The sequence below is a fragment of the Hemitrygon akajei genome, chromosome 6 (genome assembly GCF_048418815.1).
Source record: "Hemitrygon akajei chromosome 6, sHemAka1.3, whole genome shotgun sequence".
Classification (NCBI taxonomy): Eukaryota; Metazoa; Chordata; class Chondrichthyes; order Myliobatiformes; family Dasyatidae; genus Hemitrygon; species Hemitrygon akajei.
The window spans coordinates 21,444,667-21,463,993 of record NC_133129.1 but is presented as its reverse complement, the minus strand read 5'-3'; the positions used below and the strand labels follow the sequence as shown (position 1 = coordinate 21,463,993).

At 45.9% G+C, this 19,327-nt stretch overlaps 1 protein-coding gene across 5 annotated transcripts in view; it reads left to right on the top strand.

Annotated features, from left to right (window-relative positions):
* dab2 (DAB adaptor protein 2) overlaps positions 1 to 19,327 on the top strand; it is an 84,285-nt gene that overhangs the window by 31,604 nt on the left and 33,354 nt on the right. For 4 of the 5 annotated variants that reach the window (XM_073047976.1, XM_073047977.1, XM_073047979.1 and 1 more), the window contains 3 exons: positions 6,631 to 6,795; positions 15,965 to 16,104; positions 17,977 to 18,075. In XM_073047976.1, the coding sequence (XP_072904077.1) occupies positions 6,717 to 6,795; positions 15,965 to 16,104; positions 17,977 to 18,075 (318 nt within the window). In that variant the 5' untranslated portion in view covers positions 6,631 to 6,716. Of the gene's footprint in view, positions 1 to 4,284; positions 4,356 to 6,630; positions 6,796 to 15,964; positions 16,105 to 17,976; positions 18,076 to 19,327 lie in introns of those variants that run through there. The other variant, XM_073047978.1, reaches the window with a different exon arrangement.

Genomic DNA, 19,327 nt, shown 5'->3' with positions numbered 1-19,327 from the left:
CTTTTTACGTTATACATCAATGATTTGGATGATGGGATTGATGGCTTTGTTAAAAAGTTTGCAGACAATATGAAGATGGTTGGAGGGGCAGGTAGTCTTGAGAAGGGACGCTACAGAACGCTACAGAAGGAATTAGACAGATTAGGAGAATGGACAAAGTGAAGAGGCAAATGTAATGTTAGCATTCAAACCAAGAGGACTAGAATATAAAAGCAAGGATGTAATGATGAGACTTTATAAAGCATTGGTGAGGCCTCACTTGGAGTATTGAGAGCAGTTTTGGGCCTTAATCTAAGAAATGATGTGCTGAAACTGGAGAAGGTTCAAAGGAGGTTCATGAAAATCATTCTAGGATTGAATGGCTGGTCATATAAAGAGCATTTGATGTCACTGGGCTTATATTCACTAGAATTCAGAAAAATTAGTGATTACGTCTTTGCAACCTATCGAACTTTGAAGGGCCTCTAGAGGGGATGTGAAGAGAATGTTTCCTATGGTGGGAGAGTCTAAGACCAGAGGACACAGCTTCAGAATAGAAGGGTGTCCTTTTAGAATGGAGATGAGGAGGAATTTCTTTATGAATGAGAATGGTGAATCTGTGGAATTCTTTGCCACAGACAGCTGTAGAGCAGGTTTTTATGCATATTTAAGGCAGAGGTTAATTGATTGTTTGGGGCTGAGAGGAAAATTGGATCAGCCGTGATGACATGGTGGAATAGACTTGATAGGCCAAATGGCCTAATTCTGCTCTGATGTCTTGTGGTCTTAACCCATGATCCCTAGTTCTAGTTTCCCCCAACTTCAGTGGTTAAAAAAGTCTGCTTGCATTTGCCCTACGTACATGCTAGGAAATGAAGTCCTAACCTATTCAACCTTTTTCTAAGTAAGCAGGGGAACAGGTAGGAGATTCTGTGGATTTGAACAGGATGCCCAGAGGGCACATCGCCTCCCTGATGCCAGGGTCATGGATGTCTCGGATCGTGCCCACAACATTTTGGAGAGGAGGGAGAGCAGCCAGATGTCTTGGTACATATCGGTACCAATGACAAAGGAAGGAAAAGCAAAGAGGTCCTGAAGAGAGAATTTAGAGAGCTAGGTAGAAAACTGAGAAGCAGGATGTCCTGGGTAGTAATTTCTGGATTGCTGCCTGTGCCACGTGTCAGTAAGGGTAGAAACAGGATGATTTGGCAGATTAATGTGTGGCTGAGAAGCTGGTGCAGGAGGCAGGGCTTCAGGTTCTTGGATCATTGGGATCTCTTCTGGGGAAGGTATGACCTGTTCAAAAGTGACCTGGACCCGTGGGGGACCAATATCCTTGTGGACAGGTTTGTTAGAGCTGTTGGGATTTGGCAGGGGGATGAGAACTGAGTGAAGGGCCTCAGGATAGGATGCATGGTAAAAAAGCAAAGATAGCGTACAGTCTGACTGTCAGGAAGGGCAGGCAGATGACAGGACATAATTGCACCAGCAGGGTGAGTATCAGTGCTTCAGGGATGCAAAATCGAAAAGGGTAGCAAGCACAGTACTCAAGGTGTTGTATCTCAATGCGCGGAGTACAAGAAATAAGGTGGAGGAGTTTGTTGCACGTTTACAGATTGTCAGGTATGATGTTGTGGTCATCACTGAATCGTGGCTGAAGGATGGTTGTAGTTGGGAGCTGAATGTCCAAGGTTTCACATTGTATCAGAGAGTTAGGAAGGTAGACAGAGGGGGTAGTAAAGTCTGAGGTAGTAGTGTTGCACTGGAATAAAGGAAATTAGTGGTATTAGAGAGAAGTTGGCCAGAGTAAATTGGAAGGTGATGCTGGCAGGGATAACAGCAGAACAGCAAAGGCGTGCGTTTCTAGGGAAAATGAAGAAGGCATTGATAGATGTATTCCCAAAACAACAAAATACTCAGATGGTAAAATAGTAGAACTGTGGCTGACAAGGGAGCTGTTGTAAAAGCAAAAGAGAGGGCATACAACAAAGCAGAAGTTAGTGGGAAGACAAAGGATTGGGAAGCTTTTTTAAAAAACTACAGAGGACAACTAAAAGAGTCATTAGGAGGGAAAAGATGAAATATGAAAGCAAGTTACCAAACACTATCAAAGTGGATAGTAAAAGCTTTTACAAGTATAATAAATAATAAGATATGAGTGGATATAGGACCACTAGAAAATGACACCAGAGAAATAATAATGGGACACAAGGAGATGGTAGGTGAACTAAATGAGTATTTTGCATCAATCTTCATTGTGGAAGACACTGGCAGTGTGCCAGATGTTGAAGGGTGTGAGGGAAGAGAAGTGAGTGCAGTCACTGTTACAAGAGAGAAGATGCTCAAAAAGCTGAAAGACCTAAAGGTACAGAAGTCACACGGACCAGATGAACTGCACCCTAGGGTTCTGAAAGAGGTAGCGGTAGAGATTGTGGAGGCATTAGTAATGATCTTTCTAAAATCATTGAACCCTGGCATGGTGCCAGAGGACTGGAAAATTGCAATTGTCACTCCACTCTTTAAGAAAAGAGGAAGGTAGCAGGAGGGAAATCATAGACCAGTTAGCCTGACCTCAGTGATTGGGAAGATATTGGAGTCAATTGTTAAGAATAAGATAATGGAGTACTTGGTGACACAGGACAAGATAGAACAAAGTCAGCATGGTTTTGTTCAGGGAAAATCTTTCCTGAAGAACCTGTTGGAATTCTTTGAGATTACAAGTAGGATAGGTAAAGGGGAGTCAGTGGATGTTGTCTATTTGGACTTTCAGAAAGTCTTTGACAAAGTGCCACACATGAGGCTGCTTACCAAGTTAAGAGCTCATGGTATCAAAGGAAAGTTACTGGCATGATTAGAGCATTGGCTGATTGGTAGGAGGCACGAGTGGGAACAAAAGAATCCTTTTCTGGTTGGCTGCCAGTGACTAGTGGTGTTCCACGGGAGTCGGTGTTGGGACCACTTCTTTTTATGCTGTACATTAATGATTTAGATGATGGAATAGATGGCTTTGTCGCCATGTTTGCAGATGATATGAAGATTGGTGGAGGGGCAGATAGTGTTGAGGAAACAGGCAGGCTGCAGAAGGACTTAGACAGATTAGGAGAATGGGCAAGAAAGTGACAAATGAAATACAATGTTGGAAAATGCATGGTCATGCACTTTGGTAGCAGAAATAAATGTGCGGACTATTTTCTAACTGGGAAGAAAGTCCAAAACTCTGTGATGCAGCGGGACTTGGGAGTTGTTGTGCAGAACACCCTAAAGGTTAACTTGCAGTTAGAGTCGGTGGTGAGGAAGGCAAATGCAATGGTAGCATTCATTTCAAGAGGTCTAGAATACAAGAGCAGGGATGTGATGCTGAGGCTTTATAAGGCTCTGGTGAGGCCTCACTTTGAGTATTGTGAACAGTTTTGGGCTCCTCATCTAAGAAAAGATGTGCTGACATTGGAGAGGGTCCAGAGGAGATTCACAAGGATGATTCCAGGAATGAAAGGGTTCTCATACGAGGAACATTTGATGGCTCTTGGTCTGTACTCGCTGAAATTCAGAAGGATGGGGGGGGGGGGGGGATCTCATTGAAACCTTTTGAATGTTGAAAGGCCTAGACAGAGTAGATGGGGAAAGGATGTTTCCCATGGTGGGGAGTCTAGGATAAGAGGGCACAGCCTTAGGACAGAGGGGCGTCCATCTAAAACAGGTGCAGAGAAATTTTAGCCAAAGGGTTGTGAATTTGTGGAACTTGTTACCACAGGCATCTGTGGACGCCAGGTCGTTGGGTGTTTTAAGGCAAAGATTGATAGGTTCTTGATTGGACATGGCATTAAAGGTTATGGGGAGAAGGCTAAGGAGGGGAGAAAGTTGATCAGCCATGATTGAATGGTGGAGTAGACTTGATGGGCCAAATGGCCTAATTCTGCTCCTATGCCTTATGGTCTTATAAACATACTCTGTCTAGGCCTTTCAGTATTTGGAAGATTTCATTGGGATTTCCCCCACCCTCTTTCATTATTCTAAACTCCAGTAACTACAGTCCTCGAGCCATCAAACTCTTGCTTTTAATGAAGATGGACTCTAGGAATTCTTTTAGTTCAGGTGGATTTGGAAGGTATCTTGGAGACCGCACTAATTCCAGGTTTGTTCGTCTATTGGGTTCAATGCCCTGGTGTGGACTGGGTGTGCACTCTGACACATCCCATAATCTGCCTGCCCCTCTGATCTCTTCACTAATAGATGTCCTGGGTTAATGTTTCTTCAGTTTACCAGCTGATCTTTTAACTCTTCGGTGGGTTAACCTTTGGACACCGCCCCGGCTCTCTCTGCCCCTTAGTCATCTGTCTTTTTCGTGGCAGTAGTAGTCAGCAGCCGGATCCCAGCTGGTAAGAACTGTCAGTTTCTGAGTCTTGTTGCCTTGCTGTTCTCAATTTTCAGGATCCCTGTGGGCCAAGCCTCTGTGCTGTCACTCTGCAAGTGTCCTCGGCACAAGAATCAGTCCTGGATTACAATCTGGACTCCTTTGATTCCACAGAGTGAACTGGAGCAGGACTCCAGTAGCTTTACCATGATGTTGCTGGGACTTCAGGGCCTGAGTTGTAGGGAAAGTTGTAGGGAATAGAGGGACTTTATTCCCCGAAGTGTAGGAGAATGAGGGGAGATTTGATAGAGGTATACAAAATCATGCGGGGTATAGATGGGGTAAATGCAGGCTTCTGCTGAGGTTGGGTGAGACTAGAACTAGAGATCATGGGTTAAGGGTGAAAGGTGAAATGTTTCAGGGGAACCTGAGGGGAGGGGAGTCCTCACTCAGGAGGTGGAGAGAGTATATAATGAGCTGCCACTGGAAGTGATGGATGTGATTTTGATTTCAATGTTTAAGAGAAATTTGGATTGGTACATGGATGATAGGGGCAAGGAGGGCTATGGTCAGAGTGCGGGTCGATGGGACTGGTAGAATAACAGTTCAGCATGGACTAGATGGGCTGAAAGGCCTGTTTCTGTGCTGTCCTCTCTGTTAGATTCCTGAAGTGCTTGTATCCTCAAGGTTGAGCACTGACACTGCTTTGACCCCTGGTGTTAATTCTTCCATGTGAACTGTTTAAACCTGAGCCAGAGCAGCAGCTTGTACTGACAGGACTGTACCGTTAAGCAGTTTCAGAATCCGGTCCGTGTTATGTGGCGTGAAATCTGCGGTAGCAGTAATATTAGAAATGAGATTAGCTTTGTTTGTCACGTGTACACAGAAACTTACAGTAGAATGCATTACCTGTGTCAACGACCTTAACAGTCTGAGGTTTTGCTGGGGGCAGCCTGCAAGTGTTGCCACGCTTCCAGCACCAACACGGCGTTCCCACAACTTACTGAACTCTCTTCCGTGTTCGGTACGTGAAGGGAGACCGGGGCACCCAGAGGAAACCCACGTACAAACTCCTTACAGACAGCAGTGGGAAGTGCCGGCGCTACAAAGCGTTACATTAACCACTGCACCACCATGCCCCACTCAGTTTGTATTAAAAAACACTGACTTCTGGCATCTCTGCCACACTCAACATTTCAGAAACAGCTTCTTCCCCTCCACCTGAATGAACAATCAACCCATGAGCACTACCTCCTGATGAAGGGTTTCGGCCCGAAACGTCGTCACTACCTCCTCCCATAGATGCTGTCTGGCCTGCTGAGTTCTGCCAGCATTTTGTGTTTTTTTTAGGTTTTTTTTAGCACTACCTCACTCTTTTTGCACTATTTAATTTAATGTATTTATTGTAATTTATATTTTTTAATTGTGCATTAAACTGTACAGCTACCACAAAACAACAAATTTCATGACATATATCAGTGATTCTGACATACTTTCCTACAATCAACTTGTAATGATTCCACCCCACCTGCCCCCCCCCACCCCCACCCTCTGTCATTTGAAACTCAGGGCAAACAGTAATAAAGAGGGCAAACAAGATAATGGTTCAAAACTAAATGCTGAAGAGGCAAGAGGTAGAGTTATAGGTTGGAAAATGTGGCATCTCCACTGGGAAGGGGATGCGAGAAAGGTTATCGGTTCAGAAGTTTGACACCAGTGATTGTGATCAGCTTAGACTGCAAGGAAACAGTCTGTCTCTTCCCCCTGGAGTTTGTAAGTGTTAAAAACTATTACAAGTTACAATAAGAATATTATGTATTGCTCTATGCCACTACTGCAAAACTGTGAATTTCACGACGAATGTCAGAGATAACCAGGATTCTGACGTTGAATGGACTTCGAGTCGACTGTTGCTCAGACCCAGTGGTGAAGGGTGACGCTGTTACAGCTCAGTGCTGGAGTTCATTTCTGGTGTTCTCTGTTAGAAAGTTGGTATGTTCTTCCCATGTGCGTGTGGGTTTCCTCCTACAGTCCACAGACATGGTAGTTAGTAGTTTAACTGGTCATTGCCCTGTGGTTAGGCTCGGGTGAAATGGGTGAGTGGCTGGACAGGTCAGTTCCACGTTTTATCTCTACGTAAAATAAAATAAAATATACCCAGGTGTCCGATGGCGCCGTAGCTGGACCTGCAGTGTCTGTGCCCAGGTGTTATGGGTGCCTTTTGACACCACCTAACTTGGCCCAGCTCCCTGCCAGCCCTTGAACAAACTGAGCTCCTTTCTTCGTCCTTCCTTCCACAGGTTGGAGGGCATGTCCTAAGGTTCTCTCCTAGGCACAGATCCGGTCTCTTCCTGCACTCCTTGGGGTTTGAATCCAGATAGCAGCCATGTCTGACGCTGTTGAGATCAGTCCCAGTCAGCCGGAGACGTCACCTACAAAAGCGTCTAAAAAGGAGAAAAAACGAGGTAAGATAATTCAGGATTGTTCAATGTCATTTCCTGTATACAAGGGTAAAGAACAGAATAATTTTTGTTCCAGATCTGATGCAGCACAAAAAAACAAAGTACACAATAATAAAAATACGCACATAGATAGGAATGGGTTGGCTTATATACATCACAAACGAGAGAAAATCTGCAGATGCTGGAAATCCGAGCAGCACGCACATACTGCAGGAAGCCAGCAGGCCAGGCAGCGTCAATGGGAAAGAGTGTAATCGACGTTTTGGGCTGAGACCCTTCGTCAGGACTGGAGCAAAAAAGATGAAGACTTGAGAGTTAGAAGGGAAGCCCCCACATCTGCTCTCCGGATGAAGCTTTTTATTCCCGAACAAAGGAGATGTCGTTCTTCTTCAAAGGAAGGAGCTTCCCTTCCTCCACCATCTATGCTGCCCTTAGCCACATCTCTTCCATTTCACACATGTCTTCCCTTGTCCCATCTTCCCATCCATTCGTCCCTCCTGGCACTTATGCTTCACCTGCCCCTACACCTCATCCCTCACTACCATTCAGGTCTCCAAACAGTCCTCCCAGGTGAGGTGACACTTCACACTTCATATAATGCATGTTCGGAAAGTGACACTAGTCTGTACATAAGGTGACTGATGGGGAAATAATAAAACAGTGGTGGATTTGGTAGGTGGAGCTGTTGATCAGCCTTACTGCTTGGGGAAAGTAACTTTTTGAGTCTGGTGGTTCTGGCGTGGATGCTCTGGAGGATGCTCCTCCCCGATGGGAGTGAGTCGAACAGTCCATGAGCAGGGTGGGTGGAATCCTTCACGTTACTGGCCCTTTTCCAGCACCTTTCTGTATATTTGTCCTTGAGACTTTCCACTGAGGACCTGCTGTTGATCAGTCACCCTCACAGCATGGAAAAAGACAGTCGGGTTGACTTGTCCACACTGACTTCAACTTCTCTTGCCCCATCACAACAGTGCCCACAACCTTTAGACTCCCTTTCAGGTCTCCTCATCTTATGTTCTTGATGTTTATCGCTTATTTATTATTATTTTGTTGCTTTTTGTATTTGCACAGTTCATCGATTCTCTTGTGTGTGTTTGCATTTACTGTGAATGCCTGCAAGAAAGTGAATTATGGTGATCTATACTGTATGTACTTTGATAAAGTTACTTCGAAGATGCCCACGTTACTCAGCCCATTGTGTCTGTATTTTCTTTCTGAGCTAAGGGTTCCCAACCTTTTCTATGTCATGGCCCCTTACCAATAACTGAGGGGTGGTGGGGGGGAGGTCTGTGGACACCAGGTTGGGAAACCCTGTTCTAAACCCTTCCTATTCCTATACAGTACCTGTATTCATCTATATCTACATTTATATTTCTATACATGTACATCATTTAACTAGTGCAATTATACTTGTGTCTACCACTTCCTGTAACCTCATCGTGTGCTGACTGCTCTCTGGGTGAAGATATTTGTCCCAGGGTGGGGCGAGGGATTTAATTGGAAAGCCTCATTTTTAAACCCATACACTCCAGTTCTCAATTCTCCATCTCTTGGGGGGGGGGGGGGGGGGTGGAATACTGAGTTCATTCACCCAATCTGCACCCCTCATGTTTTTGTACACTCTACTGGGTCACCTTCTGCAATCCAAGGAATAAAGTCTGAGCCCAACCGACCTCTCCCGTGGCCCTCAAATGCACCCTCAAATCTTTCTGCGCTCTCAGAAGCTCAGTAGTATCTTGAGCAACATGCTGGAGGAACTCAGCAGGTCAGGCAGCGTCAATGGAAATAAATAAACAGTTAATGTTTCTGGCCAAGACCCTTCGTCAGGACTGGTATCTTTCCTGGAACAAAGTGACCAAAACGGGTTACAATATTCCATATGTGGCCTCACCAGCATCTTGTACAACTGTAACACCCCAACCTCAGCACTTGATGCCCTGGTGAAGATCAGCATGTCGAAAGCCACCTGTCTATCTGTGACACCACAACCAGGGAAACTTCAATGAACTTGCAAGGTCCTTGTAAATCCCTCGGGTCAAACGTTACTTGACAGAATATCCTGTTCCCTTTTACCTCCTCCTGTCATCTCCTGCCCCAGCTCTCGGGGACCACGTGCAAATTTTCTCTGGCAAGTTCTGAATTTAGGAGAAGGGTGTTGCTGGGGCTTGGGGAGATTTGATTGAGGTATACAAAATTATGAGGGTTAAATGCAAGAAGTCTTTTTCAATGAGGTTAGCTGAGACTAGAACTAGAGGTCATGGGTTAAGAGTGAAGAGGATCATGTGGGAGATCTTCCCCACTCAGTGAGAGTTTGGATGAATTTTTGCATAGTAGGGAATTAAGGGTTATGGGGAAAAGACAGGCAGGTGGAGATGAGTCCTTGGCCAGATCAGCCATGATCTTATTGAATGGTGGAGCAGGCTCCACAGGGCAGATGGCCGAATCCTCCTCCTATTTCTTATGTTCTTATGAGAGTGTAGAATGAGCTGCCAGCAGAAGTGATGGAAGTGGGTTTGATTAAAACGTTTAGGAGAAATTTTGTAGGTACGTGGATGGAACAGGTGTGGAGGGCTATGGTCCAGCTGCAAGTCGATGGGACTGGTAGCATAACAGTTTGGCACAGATTAGATGGGCTGAAAGGCCTGTTTCTGTGCTGTAGTGGTCTCACTCTTATGACCTGTGCACTCTCAGTTGTGTGATTCCCATCTAGCTAAAGATGGCGAGTTGCTGACCGTCTCAAATGCCCCTGAGCTTGAGTCGGCCACATCTGTGGGTCCAGAGTCCAAGGCTGGATAGGTCAAGGACAGACTTCCTCTTGAGGGACTTCCGAATCAAGTTGGGAATCGATGATGGTGCTGTCAATTACGAACTGCCATCCCGGTGAAGGGTGTTGGCTTGATGTTTGATCTGTTCTGCTGCCCAGCCTGCAGAGCTCCTCAGAACTTTCTGATTGTCAGTCAGTGTTGGAGCAGTCCAGGCTGCATTGCCTACAGGATCTGCTAGGGTTATAACAGTTAGAAACGAGTATTGGTTTATTATTATTACATGTACTGAGATAGTTACAAAGAGTTTGTTTTGTGGGCCACCTACACAGATCATCCCATACATTGAGGTGGTTTAAAAAAAGTCAGATATAACACTGTTACAGAAATTGCAATGCAGGTGGACAAAGTGCAAGGACCACAGGAGGCTGATTGGGAGGACAGCAGTTCATCTCTTGGCAAATGAGGTCTGTTCACGAGTCTGATAACAGCAGAGTCCTTGAGCCCGGCGTTAAGTGCTTTCAGGCTCTTGTACCTTCTGCCCGGTGGAATGGAGAGTGACAGGATGGGAGGGGTCAGGTCCAAAGGCAGCAGGAAGTGCACGTGGGCTCAGTGGAGGGGTGGCTCCATTTTGTGATGGACTATGTCCACAACTCAATACTCCAAAAGAGCTCTGCCCAAGGTTGCACAAAATTATGTTCAGTTCTGGTGCCTGGAAAGGAGATCTTTAGAAACATAGAACAGAAACGTAGAAAACCTACAGCACAATACAGGCTCTTCAGCCCACGGTCCTGTGCTGAATATGTGCTTTAGAAATTACCTAGGGTTACCCATGGCCCTCTATTTTTCTAAGCTCCATGTACCTGTCCAGGAGTCTCTTAAAAGACCCTATTGTATCCGCCTCCACCGCTGTTTCCAGCAGCCCATTCCACGCACTCACCACTCTCTGCATAAAAAAAACTTACCCCTGGCATCTCTTCTGTATCTACTCCCCAGCACCTTAAACCTGTGTCCTCTCATGTTATCCATTTCAGCCCTGAGAAAAAGCCTCTGACTATCCACATGATCAATGCCTCACATTATCTTATACACCTCTATCAGGTCACCTCTCATCCTCCGTCGCTCCAAGGAGAAAAGGTCAAGTTCACTCCACCTATTCTTATAAGGCATGCTCCCCAGTCTAGGCAACATCCTTGTAAATCTCCTCTGCACCCTTTCTATAGTTTCCACATCCTTCCTGTAGTGAGGCGACCAGAACTGAGCACAGTACTCCAAGTGGGGCCTAACCAGGGTCCTATATAGCTGCAACATTACCTCTCAGCTCTTAAACTCAATCCCATGCACCAATGTACCATACGCCTTCTTAACCACAGAGTCAACCTGCGCAGCTGCTTTGAGTGTTCTATGGACTCGGACCCCAAGATCCCTCTGATCCTCCACACTGCCAAGAGTCTTACCATTAATACTATATTCTGCCAACATATTTGACCTACCAAAATGACCCACTTCACACTTACCTGGGTTCAACTCCATCTGCCACTTCTTAGCCCAGTTTTGCATCCTATCAATGTCCTGCTGTAACCCCTGACAGCCCTCCATACTATCCACAACACCTCCAACCTTTGTGTCATCAGCAAATTTACTAACCCATCCCTCCACTTCCTCATCCAGGTCATTTATAAAAATCACTAAGGTCCCAGAACAGATCCCTGAGGCACACCACTGGTTATCGACCTCCATGCAGAATATGACCCGTCTCGTTGCCTTCTGTGGGCATGCCGGTTCTGGATCCACAAATCAATGTCCCCTTGGATCCCATGCCTCCTCACTTTCTCAATAAGCCTTGCAAGGGTTACCTTATCAAATGCCTTGCTGAAATCCATATACACTACATCTACTGCTCTACCTTCATCAATGTGTTTAGTCACATCCTGAAAAGCTCTTACTTGGCTAAGCCCCAGATAAAGTTAACCCATTCATACTCACCTCAAAGTCATCAGTTTTAAACCGGAGCCACGGATGAAAATCAGGACTGCCACATAAGGTCTGGGAGTGTTCCTAATTATCAGCATGAGTCTGTTAACACTTATGCATTGAGACAGTTCCATCTACCTTAACCCAATCACATCTTGCTACATCTTGTTCTGCCAGGAGTGGTGATAAAGAACTTTCCTCTGACAATCCCTCTACGTCATCCTCCAATCACCTTAGAATCGCACCCTCTCATATTAAGCTTCTCGCTCAGGTCTGGCTGTGCCTCTTGTTGTCACACACACCTCTATCAAATCACCCCTCATCCTCCTTCGCTCCAAAGAGAGAAGCCCCAGCTCGCTCAGCCTATCCTCAAACATGCTTTCCCAGCCCCGATGAGTGGGTCTCGGCCTGAAACACCGACTGTTCACTCTGTTCCTGGTCTGCAGAGTTCCTCTGGCATCTTGTGTGCTTTGCTTTGCATTTCCAGCATCAGATTTTCTCGTGTTTGAGCATCTACACCCTCTCTGAAGATTCAACATCCTTCCTATAATGAAATCAGAACTGAGCACATATCCCAAGTGTGGTCTAACCAGAGCGTTATAATTATCTGCCAAGCTAAGCAAGTTCCCGAATTCAGTGCCTTGTACATCTTGGAATTGTCCAGAATTTAACCCGAGAGGGTTATGGGCAGATGTGACAGGATGGCTACAGTAAACCCAAGTATTACTGAAAGTTTACAAATGGAACTTGGTCCAAAAGTCACTGATTTACCAGCTGACACGTGAACACCCAAAACCTCTAATGTCAAAGAACAGCCAGGACCTGCAATTTACACATTGCAACACCAGCTCGAGAGAGCAGCACCACAACAGCTGACGCAACAGAACTCATTGCAAGCAGTTTAACTACAGGACAAACACAAGATCTTGCAGAGGCTGAAAATCCAGCAAAACACACACAAGATGTGATCTCTCATTTTAGACCCCCCTCCTCTCCGGGAGATGACGTCCCCACCTCCAACCTATCAGGGTTCAGGACATTTCTCAGAAAGCTCTCCCTCATCCTTCCACACGAGAGAATACTTGCCTAGCTGACGTGATCTCTCCTTGTACAACTGTCCCCTGCCATCCCTGGAAGGAGAGACAAGAGATTCTGCAGATGCTGGAAATCCAGAGCAACACATTCAAAATGCTGGAGGAACCCAGCAGATCAGGCAGCGTCTATGGAGGGGAATGAAGATTCGATGTTTTGGGCCGAGACCCAGCCTAACAGGGTTCAGGACATTTCTCAGAAATCTCTCCCTCAGGAGAGAATACTTGCCGAGCTGACATCTTTCTTTTGTGGATGGGTTGAGGGAAGGCAGATGAGAGGTGACTTGATAAAGGTGTGTAACGGAACATGACAAAGGGCGCCATGGTAACGTCGCCATTAGTGCGATGCTGTTGTAGCTTGGGGCATTTCAGAGCTCAATTCCCGAGCTTGTACGTTCTCCCTGTGAACTGTGTAGATTCCTCTGGCTGCCCTGCTTTCCTCTAAAGACGTATCGGTTAATCGGCCACTGTAAATTCTCCTGTGATTAGGCCGTAGTTAAATCGGTGGGTTGCTGGGCAGTGCGGGATCATCAGGCCAGAAGGGTCTGTTCTGTGCAGTGTCTCTAAATTTTAAAAACTGATACGCAAGCATTAGGGAAATTTAAGAGACTCGTAAGATGGCCCTTCTATCATCCATGTGCATATATGGGAGGGAAGGGTTAGACTGAATTTAGAATAGATTAGCATTTAGTACAGGGTACACACTGTGGGCCGAAGGGCCTATACTGTTGTATGTAGAACAGCTGCCATAGCAAGATGTGATTGGGTTAAGGTAGAGGTAACTATCTCAATGCACAAGTGTTAATAGACCCGTGCTGATAACTAGGAACTCTCTCAGACCTTTTGTGGCAGTCCTGATTGTTCATCCGTGGTTCTGGTTTAAAATTGACAACTCTGGGGTGAGTATAACTTTACCTGGGGCTTAGCTGAGGAAGGGTTTTTTTAATGAACTGTAATATCATTCCAGTATCCAAGGCGTTTTGTTTGTGGTCAGCGGAATTTCTGGGCTTTGCCACAGCAGAGCGAGGCTGTGTCTGACCATGGTGAACTCCCCAGGTAATGCAGAGATGGAGCTGCTTTCAGTAACTCTACCACTGGGTGGCACCTCGCAACCTTGCCACATTGTTCAATTGTCTTTTGGCAAACTGGCCCATCTTTACATGGTCCAAGTCACAAGGATTTAAATTAAAAAGTAAAATTTAAGCTCCAAATTTTTCTTTTTGAAATATAACAGTTCAGCACATTACAGGCCCTTTGGCCCAAAATGTGTTGATCTTTAACCTACTCTGAGATCAATCTCACCTTTACCTCTAACATAACCCTCCATTTTTCAATTTCATTTGTGCTGTCGTCAATTGCTATTTCAGTCCTGGCAAAGTGTCTCGGCCCAAAACATCGAATCTTCATTCCCCTCCATAGACGCTGCCTGATCTGCTGGGTTCCTCCAGCATTTTGAGTGTGTTGCTCTGGATTTCCAGCATCTGCAGAATCTCTTGTCTCTCCTTCCAGGGATGGCAGGGGACAGTTGTACAAGGAGAGATCACGTCAGCTAGGCAAGTATTCTCTCGTGTGGAAGGATGAGGGAGAGCTTTCTGAGAAATGTCCTGAACCCTGATAGGTTGGAGGTGGGGACGTCATCTCCCGGAGAGGAGGGGGGTCTAAAATGAGAGATCACATCTTGTGTGTGTTTTGCTGGATTTTCAGCCTCTGCAAGATCTTGTGTTTGTCCTGTAGTTAAACTGCTTGCAATGAGTTCTGTTGCGTCAGCTGTTGTGGTGCTGCTCTCTCGAGCTGGTGTTGCAATGTGTAAATTGCAGGTCCTGGCTGTTCTTTGACATTAGAGGTTTTGGGTGTTCACGTGTCAGCTGGTAAATCAGTGACTTTTGGACCAAGTTCCATTTGTAAACTTTCAGTAATACTTGGGTTTACTGTAGCCATCCAGTCACATCTGCCGATAACCCTCTCGGGTTAAATTCTGGACAATTCCAAGATGTACAAGGCACTGAATTCGGGAACTTGCTTAGCTTGGCAGATAATTATAACGCTCTGGTTAGACCACACTTGGGATATGTGCTCAGTTCTGATTTCATTATAGGAAGGATGTTGAATCTTCAGAGAGGGTGTAGATGCTCAAACACGAGAAAATCTGATGCTGGAAATGCAAAGCAAAGCACACAAGATGCCAGAGGAACTCTGCAGACCAGGAACAGAGTGAACAGTCGGTGTTTCAGGCCGAGACCCACTCGTCGGGGCTGGGAAAGCATGTTTGAGGATAGGCTGAGCGAGCTGGGGCTTCTCTCTTTGGAGTGAAGGAGGATGAGGAGTGATTTGATAGAGGTGTATGTGACAACAAGAGGCATAGATAGAGTGAACAGCCAGAGACCTGGTGAGAAGCTTAATATGAGAGGGTGCGATTCTAAGGTGATTGGAGGACAATGTAGACGAACTGTCAGAGGAAAGTTCTTTATCACCACTCCTGGTGGAACAGTTCATGCATCTGCCACTCTTTCTAGAGGCAGATACTTTAAGAGCATTTTTTAAAGAAAATTATGACAGAAAAATGGAGAGCTATACAGAATAAAATAGCAATTACAATAAAATTTTTAAAAACAATGAGACTTGGTGCTTCTCCTGTCTGTGCAAAACAAATATCTACAATGCATGTGGTATTGCTTAATCAAAAAAAGATATTTAATTACAAAGTGACTGATAGTCCAGAACACTCAAAGGCCATCGGAAAGCCTGGGTGTAGCGTTATTCAGCTGCACAACAGCCGTCGTGAAGAAGCTGTTTTACAGTCTTGCTGTCCAGGGGAAGGAGTGTCTGTATCTCCTAGCAGATGGCAAGAGATTGAACAGGCAGTGTCCGTGATGGGGTGGGTTTTAATAAGTGTGCCGTTGACATCGAGAGTTGTAGATTGCCTCCAGGTCCAGTACCTGAGTCCCTATGATGTGCTGAGCCATCCTAATCACCCACTGGAGTGCTCTGTGATCTGTCTTGTTGTGGCTAGAGTACCACATTCATTCCGTATGCCAGTGTGCTCTCTGTCACACATCGATAACGTTTGTAGGCCGGAAGGACTAGTTTGCACCTGGAGTAGGTTAAAAGGTGAGCACGGGGTCATGGACTGGAGGTCCTGCACTGAACATTCTCCATTTCTTTTAAAGCAAGACATCTTGAGTTTAATGCAGTCGTTTTTGATCCTCCCCTCACCCACCCTTTGGTAAAACTTTAGACAGGGCAAGGGTTCGGGGGGGGAGGGGTGCCAAAAACAGCTGAGCGTTCAGCCTACGGGACGATCCACCCCATGGCAGTGTTGGGCTCACATCTGGCTCTTTCTCCCAGGTCCAGAGAAGACGGAGGAGTTCCTTTTGGCGAGGTTCAAAGGTGATGGGATCCGCTACAAAGCCAAGATAATCGGTATTGATGATGTGACTGATGCCCGAGGGGATCAAATGTGTCAGGATTCAATGATGAAATTGAAGGTAATGTTAGTGCCTTTTACTCCAGGGTTGAAGGGATCAGTGTGATTAATTGTTAAGTGGTGGTGGGGGGAGGTGGGAATAAGGTGCCGTGAGTCCCATCCATGTCTCAGTGCTGGGACAACTCTCCCGAGAGAGGCAGGAACTTGGTTTAACATGTAATCGGGCACATTTCTTCCAAAGCCAAGGTCATTGTCAACCTTGGGTCATCCGCCATCAGGTTTAGGACTATCAGGCTCCTGATCGATTGTGGCTAACCTCCCTCACCTCAACTCCGAACTGATTCCATGACGTACAGACTCACTTCACAGCTCGTGGTTTCAGTATTACTTTTTACTTGCACAATTTGTCGTCTTTCGCACATTGGTTGTTTGTCAGTCTTTATGTATCGTTTTTCATAAACTCTATTGCATTTATTTCAAGAATCAGAATCTGGTTTATTATAACTGGCGTGTATCGTGAAGTTCGCTAACTTAGCAGCAGCAGTTCAATGCAATACGTAATATAGAAGAGGAAAAAATAATAAATCAATTACAGTATAGGTATATTGAATAGATTAAAAATCATGCAAAAAATCAGAAATAATGTATATTAAAAATGGATTTCAAAGTGGTGGTTATGCTTCTTTGAGATGCATAAGTTCACGTGTGCATCATAGGCAGGCAGCTACAGATGAGCAGCTTTCACAGCAAAGCATACCTATTTCCCAGAAACAGAACAAAGAAAGAGTCCACTTGGAGTCTCATGTACTGAGAAACAGTGAAAAGCTTGTCATGCATCCTGTTCCTACAGATCAAATCATTACACAGTGCATTGAGGTAGAAAAAGGGAAAACGGTAATTCAGAATCGGGTTCAATATCACTGGCGTATGTCGTGAAATTTGTTGTTTTGCAGCAGCAGTACATTGTAATTTATGTATTGCAATAAGTACATACGGTATTTGTTCATTTACAGTGTGGGTGATCATGGTCTTCCATCTGTTGACCATGTTTGTTCCTGGCAGATTTTTCTACAGAAGCGGTGTGCCATTGCCGTCTTCTGGGCAGTGTCTTTACAAGACAGGTGACCTCAGCCATTATCAATGCATTTCAGAGACTGGCTGCCTGGCGTCAGTGGTTGCATAACCAGGAGTTGTGATATGCAGCAGCTGCTCATGCGACCATCCACCGTCGGTTCCCATGGCTTCACTTGACCATCAGCCGGGGGGGGGGGGGGGGGGGTTGCTAAGCACCTTGCCCAAGGGTGACCTGCAGGTTAGCGGAGGGAAGGAGCCCAAGGGTGACCTGCAGATTAGCGGAGGGAAGGAGTGCCTTACATAGAAACCCTACAGGACAATACAGGCCCTTTGGCCCACAATGCTGTGCCAAACATGTGCTTTAGGAATTACCTAGGGTTACCCTCTATTTTTCTGAGCTCCATTACACCTGCTTTGGTAGAAACGTATTTCCACCCTGTCACCTTGTATGCATGCTTTAGTATGCTGAACTAAATAAACTGTAAAAAGAGCAGAATAAAGTGTTGCAGGAAGTGCAGACAGCAACAGTGCAAGGAGATCCATGGCTTTTTGCCAGTTGGTTCAAGAGCCAAGTGGTTAAAGGGAAGTAGTTGTTCCTGAACCTGGTGGTATGGGACTCAGGATTCCGTATCTCGTGTCCAGTGGGAGCTGTGAGAAGATGGCGTGGCCCGGATATTGCTGTGAGGCAGTACGTCCTACGGACGATGGGGAGGGATGCGTTGGGCAGAGTCCAGCGCTCTCTGCAGCTTGCCTTCCTCCACATTCGAGCTGCCGTACCGGACCGTGACGCAGCCAGCTAAGATATTTCAACAGTACGTACATCTGTGACCCTGGCTAACTCTGCAATTGTAATCTGCAGGGCATAGCAATAGCTGCTCGGGCTCAAGGACAACACAAGCAGAGGATCTGGTTGACCATCTCCCTGTCTGGGATAAAACTGATCGATGAGAAAACGGGCGTGAGTATCATTCTACACTCATCTGACTGTACATGTGTGTAACCAAACGAAACATCGTTCCTCCAGACCACAGTGCACCTACAAAACGTGCATCACACAGCACAAGAACAATATTACCAGAATTGTTAACAAAATATAATTCACAATGCATGCAAACAGTAAACAGCTCACTGTTCGAGTGACGAGATCTCCGTGGTGACAGGGTGTTCATCAGTCTCACAGCCTGGGGGAAGAAGCTGTTCCCAGTCTGGCAGTCCTTGTCCTGATACTCCTGTGCCTCCTTCCCACCAGCAGATAGTGGGATCCTCAACAACAGTCCTGGTAAATGTCACAGAGGGTGGGGAGACCCCAGTGATCCTCTCGGCAGGTTTTGCTGTAAAGACCTCGCGGCTTCCACACGATGATGCAGCCAGACTCTTGATCATGCTCCATCATAAGTGACAGTTGTTAGAGTGGGGATGGGGAGCCTTGCGAGGCTCAATCTCCTCAAAGCGTAGCTGCTGATGTGTGTTGTGGGTCCAGGTTAGATCGTCCATTATGTGCACACCAAGAAACTTTGTGCTCTTCACTCAGAGTCGTTGATGTGCAGTGGAGAGTGGTCGACCTACGCCTCCCTAAAGTCCACAGTCCTCTCTTTTGTAAATGTTGAGACTCTGCACACAAATTCTGATCGATTCTCCAAGTTCACTCTGGTCCAGTCTGTGGTTGGAGAAAACCCCGTAGCATTCAACCGTTGCCAGCACCTTGTGCTACCAAACCCTGCCCAACAGAACAGGAATGAGGAGGAATTTCTTTAGCGAGTCTGAGGAATTCATTGCCACAGACAGCTGCTAAATACACGGGTTTCTGGCTAGTGTGGCTCACTGGGCCAGACGGGCTTGTTCTGCACTGTATCCCTGACTACATGAAAGTAAAAAGATGACCATGGGGGTGATCTGTAAATAGGATTTACCCCATCAGAGAGGCCTGGTCTTTGCAGTTTGACCAGAACAGCCAAGGAGATGGGGGTGTGCAAACTGAAACGATGGTTTCCAGTATATTTCCAGTACCTTTTTGATTTCTAACCGATGTGAAAAGATTGCCTCCCACTCTAGCAGCCAGTTACATGAGTGAACTTGCTCCTGCCCATGACATGTTGACGACAGGAAAAAGCCTCTGACTATCCACACGATGAATGCCTCTCATCATCTTATACACCTCTATCAGGTCACCTCTCACCCTCCGTCACTCCAAGGAGAAAAGGCCAAGTTTA